The following is a 9,668-nucleotide window of genomic DNA, read 5'->3' on the forward strand; positions in this document are numbered from 1 at the left end:
GCTTTGGGTCAGACTGTGGGATGTTGGACAAATTAACTACTCCACTTCCTTACCAAATCAACCCCACAGGGTTGGGATGAGCATTAAATAACGAATGCATGGAGCCCTTAAATGGTGCCATTTCAGTAAATCTATCATGTACCATTGCTGTGATTATCTCAGATGGCCCCTGTAGTTCTGAGAAGTCTTGGGTTCTTTAAGGAAGGGAAAGTTATGCCACACAGACACCACAGACAGACCTGAGCTCTCAAGCTGGAAGAGGTGGGTTGAGTAGATGACCATAACTTAGTAAGATTTCCAAAATCCTGGCACACTTAGCATAAACACATGGGATGTGACAAGCTTTTCACAGAGGCTCTGAGGAAGCTGAATATTAGAAGAGAGCTCTAGGAAGCTGAGAGGCTGAAGGGCACGGGGAGCGGAAGGGGCAGAGATAATGCATAGTCTAACCAAATCTGAGTCACAAACTTGTTCTTTCACTGTGGCTCCTTTGTGAGCAACAAACATTCACACCCCTGGAGGAAACTGAGCCAAGTGGCTTCAGTGTTCTCCTGGTATAAGTCCTCAAACAGCACTGTCACTCATGGCTGTAGCTATAGTTCTTGCCAGGAATTTTACAAGAAAACATCTCCTCATCAGACTCTGCCTGTAAAAATTCAACCTCCACAGTGCAACTCAAAGGATCCCTTTGCAAAAATGCTGAATGCCTACTTATTTTGAACCAGACCTTCTGAGGATTTCAAGAGGAATAAGGAGTCCAGTGGGAGTGGTCTGGCAACTAAACAAATTTTGAAATGCAGTGAGATGGGGCTGTAATATGAGCATTTACAAAGTGTAATAGCCATAAAGCACTCACCGTGCAAGGAAGGTGACTGAAATGAATACAGTAATTTCAATTCAGCCATATGTTAGGAAGAAAGTTAAATCAGTTAATAGGACAGAAAGTGGCTAGAAGGTAGGTGGTCAGGGAAGGCCTCTCTGAAGGACATCAAGCCAAGAATGGACTGAGAAGACCTTGGCTGAGAAGTGGGAGAGGTGGTGGTGCTGTGCACAGTGGCTCCAGGGAACAGAAAGAATGTCAGTTCTTGAATGTGGTGAGAGGAGAGTAGTGAAAGGTGAGCCAGGCTGAGAGGAGAACGTAAGATGCCATACTCTGCTTTTCTTCATTCAACACTGTAAGAACATTCTCTCTGGGAAACACGATTTATAAACATTTTAACCATTTTATTAAAAATAATCATATAAAAAGAAAAGGTTGCTTTCTACTTTAAACAATTACCACAAGACATACCTAGTACTCCTATAAGGTACGCCTCTGTGTTGGACACTGCCTGCTCAGGTGCAGCAGGAAGCAGCGGGAAAAGGGCCAGAAGCCACAGGGGCTGGGCTGGCCCCTCCTGCAGGTGTCCCCATTGCCATTTCTGGGTCCCTGTGGCCAGTGGTCAAAGCCATTAGCCAAACCCCAGACACTATCAGTATGTTTAATCTCCATCAGAGAATCTGAGCTCCAGTAACCTGAGGCCACCACTGCCCCTCCTCTGTATTGTCCTTTGACTCTCATGACTGCAGCAGAAAACAGTGTGAACTCTCAGGGTCCCTACAGCGCTTCCCTCACCTCCCATTTGCAGGATGGCTGATGCTGACCAGACCTTCTTCCTGGAAGCTGCTCTCCTTTCTCCTCTCCTATGCTGGCTTTTGGCTTCCAGCTTCTCCAGAAAGCCACAGGATTGCACAGCTGCTCTCTGCCAACATTTCAGTCTTTAGGGTTGGAGCTGCAGGGTCTGCGGAATTCCTGTCCGTACTCGTGTATCCACTTATTGGCCACTGGGAGAGAGCAAGAGGAAGACTGCAGGCTCAGCAGGCAGACAACTGCAGGGCTCCGTGAGCTTGCAAACGCCTCCTAAAATCCCGTACCCTGCCCACCCTAGTCCCACCACACTGTGGACTAAAAACTGTTTCTTCTAGAAAAACTCCAACAGATTCTGTTCACTGTCAACTAATTTTCAAATGTTTAGGCACTAAGGTCACTCAGCTTTCATTCTAAAAGCCCAACTCTCATGAAGCCACTCCTGACGGTGTCCATACCTCGGGATGTGAGTCCTCTTCAAATTCTGTTTCTGTCTTCAGGGCTAAATGCTCTTGGCCACACACACACAGTAAACAATCCCCCTCTCCCCTGCTTATCTATGCTTCCTTGTTTGGCTATCCCCTTGGGGGAAGCACTAAAAGAAAGCAGTTCTCTCCTTGGAGCACAGGGCAGGAAGAAAAACAGCACCATATTCCTCCTCTGCTGCGCTCAGGAATCAGGCCTCTCTTCTCAGGTTGATAAACCTTTGCTAACACATGCTCTGGAACAGCAACCCTGCTCTTTCCAGGCTCCTGATCTGCTGCTGACACCCGACTGGTAATCTGAGCAACTCAGTGCAGTGTGGCACTGTAATGAAACCTTTGCGAAGGGAGGGCTGTGCTGTTCCTCACCCACTCCCTAGTTGGCTTTATTTTGCACCCTCACCCCATCCTCTTGTCCTGAGAGGCAGGCCTTACCCCACTTATCTCCCACCAGGACAGGACAGCCAGCGTGAAGTGTGTCGCCATCTCCCTCACCACTCCTGTGCAGGTTCCACCAAAACAGTGCTGCATTCTGAAAACAAGAGGGCCCCGCCCCATTGAAGGACAAATGCATGCATGTCACTGAGCGAGAAAATTCCGTGCAGTTTGGGGCAAGGCGTGCATAAAAACAGAACGAGACAGTGTAAAATGCCCTCCACTCATTCATGCACAGGTAAGTCATTGAGGGTCTGCTGTGCCAGGCCCGGGGGAACCAGAGACAAAGTGCATCTGGTTCTGTTCTCCAGCAGCTCAGGAGAGACAGAGATAAAAGAGATCAGGAGAGGACAGTGTGGATTGTCCTGGGAAGAAGGTAAGCACAGATATTATGGGACCACTGAGAAGAGATGCCCAACAATCCCCAGAAGGTGGAACAAGATATTCCTTGTACAACCAAGCACTTCGCTAGTTCCGAAGTTCACACTCTTTTAGGCACCACTAACACCCACCAGGGAGGCATCATCATAATCCCCCTTCCTAGCCAAGAAGTGGATGCTTAGTGCCTAGAAGTCATGTAACTAAAAAGGAAATTTAGGACTCAAGCCCAGATGTTCTATTCCAAATCCTCTGTGTTCCTTTCCCTCTATACATTGCTTTTTTTTTTTTTTAAATCCAGTACACATCCTCTAAAAGTTAACTTTGGCCATTAGAATAGATCAAACCCTAACTAATGAAAGATGTATCACAACCTCTGCATTTCCAAGCCTAGAAGAGACACCAAAGCCCTGGACATGCATACGAGTGTTCAGGGTGTGCTGGGAACTGTACTAAGTGTTTCATGGGCATGACCTTACTTATTGTCTTCATTTTGTTCCTGAATTACGTAAGGCCGGTCAGGGAGCTTGGGTCTGAAACTTGGTGGCCATATTCATGCACTGAACAAATCTCTTAGCTAACAGCTCCCTCTGGGCCTAGGGCAGTGCACTGTTACTGCCTGTTCACTTCTCTGTAAGTCCCTAAAGGGAAGGGCTCTGAACTTTCCTCTGTACCCTCAGCACCTCTAACTCTCAATGTGGACAGAACTAATGACTGCAGAAACAGCTGCTGTAGAGGACCCAGAGGTACCTTTGAAGAGCTCTATTATGACAAGACAGATGTGCAGTAGTTCACCCCTCACATGAGTGCAAGTAAAATAACAAATAGGGCCACGATGGGGGTAACAGACGGTGGGATTATCTTTGATTCTGAGAGTTAGGGAAGATCTACCTCTCTTTATCTGTCCCAAACATCAGCTTGCAAGCACAGGCAGGATGAAGGTTGGGGTGTTGGTTCTATGCCCTCTTGGCCCCCATCTTCAAGGCCAGGCCCCACTTACCTTAACCACAGGCACACTGAAGTTGGCATAGATGAAGGCTGTGGCTCCTCCGGCTTCCACTGAGCTCAGCTACAATGCAGAAGAAGCTAGAGTTAAACAACTGCCAGAGTCCCTACTGGGCCCTGTGAACATTAACCTGACATCTGAGGTCATTTCTACAGAGATTCCCTCCTGTGGTGCCCTATTTCAAATCTGTGGGAAATCCTTGAAAGACAGTCATTCAACTTCACAATTCAGGGAACATCTGTAATGTCAATGGTGTTTGCCCTTAGGGCCACAGAGGGCAAGATTTTGGAACTCCTCCCTTCTCTTCCCTTCCAGCCAATGTTCTTACAGAGGGCTACAATAAGGAGATTTAAGCTTTTTTGACTGGGACAGGAAAAGATACATTTTATATCATGACAACACGCACATACTGACTGTTGAACTAAAAGTTATGATTCTCACTACATAAGATACCCTGATATTTTCTATTTTATTTTTTAGTGAAGTTTTCTTTCTTCTTTTACTAATTTTTTTGGGGGGTATGGGGCATCGAACTCAGGACCTTGTGCTTGTAAGGCAGGAGGTAGATTCACTGAGCTAAATCCCCATGCTGATCAGAATTACTAAACTAATCTTACAACCAAGATTTACTGGTGGGTTCCATAAATTTCTCAGCTCCTCCTTAGGTACCCTAAGCTGAAGACTTTCAGCACTGGTATATTCTAGGGTTACGGATGTCTTACTGTGAAGATATTTTTCAGTCTTAAAGAAATACATAGTAATCATGAACATAATTTAAATTACAAGAAAAGTACAGTGGACCCTCGAGTTACAACTGGCTTGACATACGTACAACTTGGGTTATGGCTGGAATTTTAGTTTTATCTTATGGTCTTGAGTAATGACCCAAATGCTGGCCACTTGCGCTTTCAGATGGTCTCAGATACAGATTTAATCCTTAAAGAGTTCTGGAAGGAACAGTACAACATCCTTTCCTGTAGTGGGTTGAGAAATCCTGGGCCAATGACTCTCTAAGGACACTGAGATCTGCCTGTATATAGGAGAGAGACGTTGAAGGCTGGGTAGAGGAGCCTGAGCCTTCAGTTGACCAACTTGAGTTACAATGAACCCTTGGGAATGAACTGAGTTCCTAAGTCCACTGTATTAACATAATAGTAGTGTGTATCATCTCACCATTCAGAAAAAAGCAGTTATGGTTTACAAAGTAATAGTTGGCATCTATTGAACATTGACTATATTCTAGGCGTTAATATTAAGACATTATAAATGTATTATCTCTTATTCACAAGAATTCTATGAATTGCAAGCATTATTATATTTACATTTTACAAATGAGGAAACCAAGCCTCCAAGAGATTCTTTTACAAAAGGTCATACAACTTCCAGGACAGAACCAGGATTTGAGCTGAGCCAATGCTATCTGGCTATTAAATCCCTGTTCATAACTGTTAAGTTATACTTTTGAACATTTAGGTTACTTCCAACTATTTATTATTACAAACAACACTGCATTGAACATTTTAATGAATGAAATTATTTTGGCATTTCATTTGCCTCCGTAGAAGAGTCCTAGGATTAGTATTGTTGGGTCAAAAATATATGCATAAATTGAATACTTTGGATATATACTACTAAATTATTTTCTCATCAGTGACACAAGAGAACTAGTCTTATCTCATTCGCCTAGCACTACCAGTAGGTTCATTCTGTGTAATCTCGTAGCAGTCAAGACCACCATCTCCTGTCCCACATTCACATTTGTTACAGAGTAAGAACTACAGGAGTTAGGAAGTTGGCACTGGTTAGAGGAAACTGAACTGATTCAGTGATTCAGAACCTGGAAATGCAGTGGTAGTTTTTAGCATTCCTTTGCTTCTGTCGCCCACTTGGAAGGCCAATGGAAACAGCAATTCACTCCTTATATCCAAATAACTAACACATTAGATAATTCTGTTGTAACCACAGTCGTCAGTTACCATGGTTATAAATAAAACACAACAAGGGCAACCCTGATGTTTTTTGCAGTCTGTACCTGTGGTTTTACAATATTATGGAAAGGAGTGTCATCCCAAGAAATTTAAAAAGAAAATCTGATTCTGCATGCAGCTAAGCTCATGAACAAGGAATGGTCTGTGAGATAGTGGGAGAGGAGAGAACCCTTCCCTCTGTGCACGTTCCAGTGTTTTCTGCTGGGACTGATCTTAACCCAGCCTGAGCAGAAAATCACTAACCTGATCTCAATGCAATCCTCTGCATTTAAGATTATTTTCTGTTAAAATATTACTTATTTCCCACAAACCTCAACACTTGCCTCTACAGTTCTAGAATTTGATGGTCTTTATCCAACCTGAAGATGAAAGAATTGGGAATAAGTGAGCACTTCCTAGGTCCCCAACTCTAGTTCTCTTTGATGGGGTCTTTTACCTGCTCGGTTGGCTACAATGATAGAAACATACTGTGTGAAACTTTCCAGAGTCACATCCCCCAACATTGTCTCAGCAGATCCTCACGACAAACCTGTGAGGAAGTTCAGGGCAAGAAAATGAGCTCAAATAATTATAATTTGTGCTGTGGCTCCATAGTAAGCAGCAGAATCAGATTAGGCTGACTGACTCCAAAGTCAAAGCACATTCCATTTCATGGTTTCAAATGCTTAAAAAACACATGTGTTTTCTCTTTCTCTGTCTGTCTCACTGTTTCTCTGACTCTGTCTCTGTCTCTGTCTCTTTCACACACACACACACCCACACACAAAGACACATGCATGCGTGACATACCAATTTGCCATTTAAAATTGCTGGCCTCTTACATTCATGTTATCTACACTACAGTAATTGGGACTCTGTAACAGAGAACCAGCCATAGGAGATACTGGAGAGATAAAGAACAGAGACCTACTGTGCCCCTACATGCTCATATTCTTTGGTTGACTGCTACATTCATCACTGCCTGTGACCTCCCATGCCATCTTGGGTAACCAAGAGAGATGCAGATCTAAGCTGTGCTCTCTGCCTGAGAGATGACTTCAGCTATTCTTCTGTGCTTACGCAGAATAATCACAAGTTGCCAGACACACTTGTAAGTGGTAGCCTCCAGTTCTGTGGGCAGCACGCACCGGAATTGCCAGAATAAAGTATATAGAATGCTGGCCTTCTTTTTCCCTTTCTTGGCTACACTGCAGAGACCAGATATAGCCCTAAGAGAAGAGGGAGTGCTAGGGAGTAGTGTCCTCTAGTCCGATGAGCCAGAAAACAGGGCTTCAGTTTTAGATGTTATTCCGAGGCCTTGTGGTTAACATGTTTATCCTTCAGTTAGCATTATGAATCTCTTCTAACAGGCGATTGCTTCTAATAATCTCTTTTACGTTACAAACAATTGGGATTACAACTTGTTGATGAAGAAGTAAACTCACATGACCTTCTGGTGAGGTGATAAAGACTGGGACCAAATCTTGTAGGATCAGGCCAGTAATCAGGGAAGGAGGCTAATTGCCTTATTGTATTCTTTTTTAAAAGGGTGTGATGGAGATTTTACTGAAGATTTTCTTGATAGATGAGACTTTTCACTACATATCAGAAGCAACAATTCCTGAATTTCTCTTTAGGCCTCTCTGTGCTTCTTTCTTGTACTCTGACCCACCTTATTTCTCTTCTCTTCAACAGCTCTGAAACCACACTTACAGATCCATGGTTTTCAAAGCTCATTTAGCTATAGCACCTCAAAGGGTAGATTGTTGTATCCTTTTCTTGAATAGTTCAAGTCCCATGATCTCTTGGCCTTCAGTGTAACTCCACTTCCCATACTAATCCATGCCTAAAACATGGTCATATTTAGATCTACACACTGTAAGCTCTTTGAGGGTGGCAAGTCTGTCCTGTCTTTTATATCTTCCGTAGTGCCTAACCAACAATGCTGTCTGAAATTCAAAAACTTCCTAGACATGTTTGTGTTCAGTACCAGATAAAAATCAGTATATGAAATTGCTTTGAAAACCATTAAATAAATAAACAAATAAAAGAGTCATTAAGTAGTAATCCCTGGTCCCTCCAGAACAAAACTCACATAGATCATAAACGTTGCAACTCGGTTCCCAGACTTCATTCTGTACAAGGGGCTGCTTGGCGACTGAGATAAAAATAGAAAACATTATTTCATGCAGATGTCAACAGGGTGCCAGGATTCCACCATCAATACAAGAAGGGGTAAAATGGGGCACCAAGGTGGGATATAGCCCTGAGGCACACTCAGTGGAGTATACGCTCATCTTTGCTAGCAGGCATGCAATCGCCTTTTTATCAGACACCAACTTAGTAGATTCTCATAGGAGTTAGCTGTATACTAACCATAACTACCTGTTGACAGTGAAAGCACTGTATGAGTTCTCTGTGAAATAAAGAAATCAATATATAGAATGTTACAGATAATTATTCCACAGAAATACCAACTCATAAGATAAGACTTCCCAATTATCTGCCAGAGATAGGGTCAGTTTTTGCTATCCTGGAACAGTGTGAAATATAATTTGCATACCATAAATGCATCTATTATAAGAGTACTGTTTGATGTATTTTAGCAACTTTTAACAGTTGTCCAACCATTTCCCCAACACATTCTCAGAATATTCCCACCTGCTGAAAAAGTTCCCTCATAATGAAAAACATGTAGTCTTTTGGGTCTGTCTTCTTCATTTGCATACTATTTTAAAGGCTCTGCTATGTTGCCAAATATGGCCACAGTTCATTTGTTTTTATTGCTAAGTGGTAACCCATTGTGTAGATACACCAAAATTTGTTTATTGATTCCCCTGTGGATGGGCTTGGACTATTTATAATTCTTGGTTATTAAAAATAAAGTTACTATAAACCAGGCATGGTAGAGCACACTTGTAATCCCAGCACTCTGGGAGGCTGGGGCGGGAGGTTACAATTTCAAGCCCAGCCTGTGCAATTTAGTGACTTAGCAAGACTTTCTTAAAAGAAAAAAAATCTTTTTTTTTTTTTTTTTTTTCCAGGGATCGAACTCGGGTCCTTGTGCTTGCAAGGCAGGTGCTGGAACCACTGAGCTAAATCCCCTGCCCTAAAAATTTTCTTTGTAGAGGGCTGGGGATATAGCTCAGTGTGAAGGCTCTGGATTTAATCACTAGTACTACTAAATTGATTAATTAGTCATTAAATGAATAAATGAATGAATCTATATACACTCACATGCAAGTCTTTGTATGGACATATATTTACTTTTCTCTTCAGTAAAACATATAGGATTGAAATACTTGGATCATAGTATGTGCCTGTTTAACTTTTTAGAAATTTCCAAACTCTTTTCCAAAATGACTATACAGTTTTACATTCCCACCAGCATTGTATGAGAGTGTCAGCTCTTCCTTGTCCTCACCTACACTTGGTATGATCTGTCTTTTTTATTTTAGCTATTCTAATAGGAGTACAGTGAAATACCATTGTGGCTTTAATTCATATTTCCATATTGATGTTGAACATCTTTTCAGAGAAATGCAAAGGACCTAGAACAGCCATTTAATTACCTTCTTGGAAGTACCTATTATATATTTGGCTCATTTAAAATTTTTGTTTTGTGTATCTTATTATTGAGTTATACACGTTCTACAGATATTTGGGATACAAGCTCCTTATCAGATATATGTTTTACAAACATTTTCTCCTACTTGCTTGACTTGTCTTTACATTTTATAATTTTTTTTTTTTTTTTTTTTTTTTTTTTTTTT

General features: G+C 42.1%; 1 protein-coding gene across 1 annotated transcript in view; it reads right to left on the bottom strand.

Moving 5' to 3' along the window:
* Positions 1-1,643: 1,643 nt before the first annotated feature.
* P4ha3 (prolyl 4-hydroxylase subunit alpha 3) overlaps positions 1,644-9,668 on the bottom strand; it is a 29,895-nt gene continuing 21,870 nt past the window's right edge. Inside the window, exons 10-13 of the mRNA XM_010603343.3 lie at positions 7,991-8,053; positions 3,923-3,991; positions 2,545-2,641; positions 1,644-1,824 (exon numbers count right to left, since the gene is read on the bottom strand). Of these exons, the coding sequence (XP_010601645.1) occupies positions 1,754-1,824; positions 2,545-2,641; positions 3,923-3,991; positions 7,991-8,053 (300 nt within the window). The 3' untranslated portion in view covers positions 1,644-1,753. The remainder of the gene's footprint in view (positions 1,825-2,544; positions 2,642-3,922; positions 3,992-7,990; positions 8,054-9,668) is intronic.

The sequence above is a fragment of the Fukomys damarensis genome, unplaced genomic scaffold, assembly GCF_012274545.1.
Source record: "Fukomys damarensis isolate Sample0158 unplaced genomic scaffold, DMR_v1.0_HiC HiC_scaffold_16, whole genome shotgun sequence".
Classification (NCBI taxonomy): domain Eukaryota; kingdom Metazoa; phylum Chordata; class Mammalia; order Rodentia; family Bathyergidae; genus Fukomys; species Fukomys damarensis.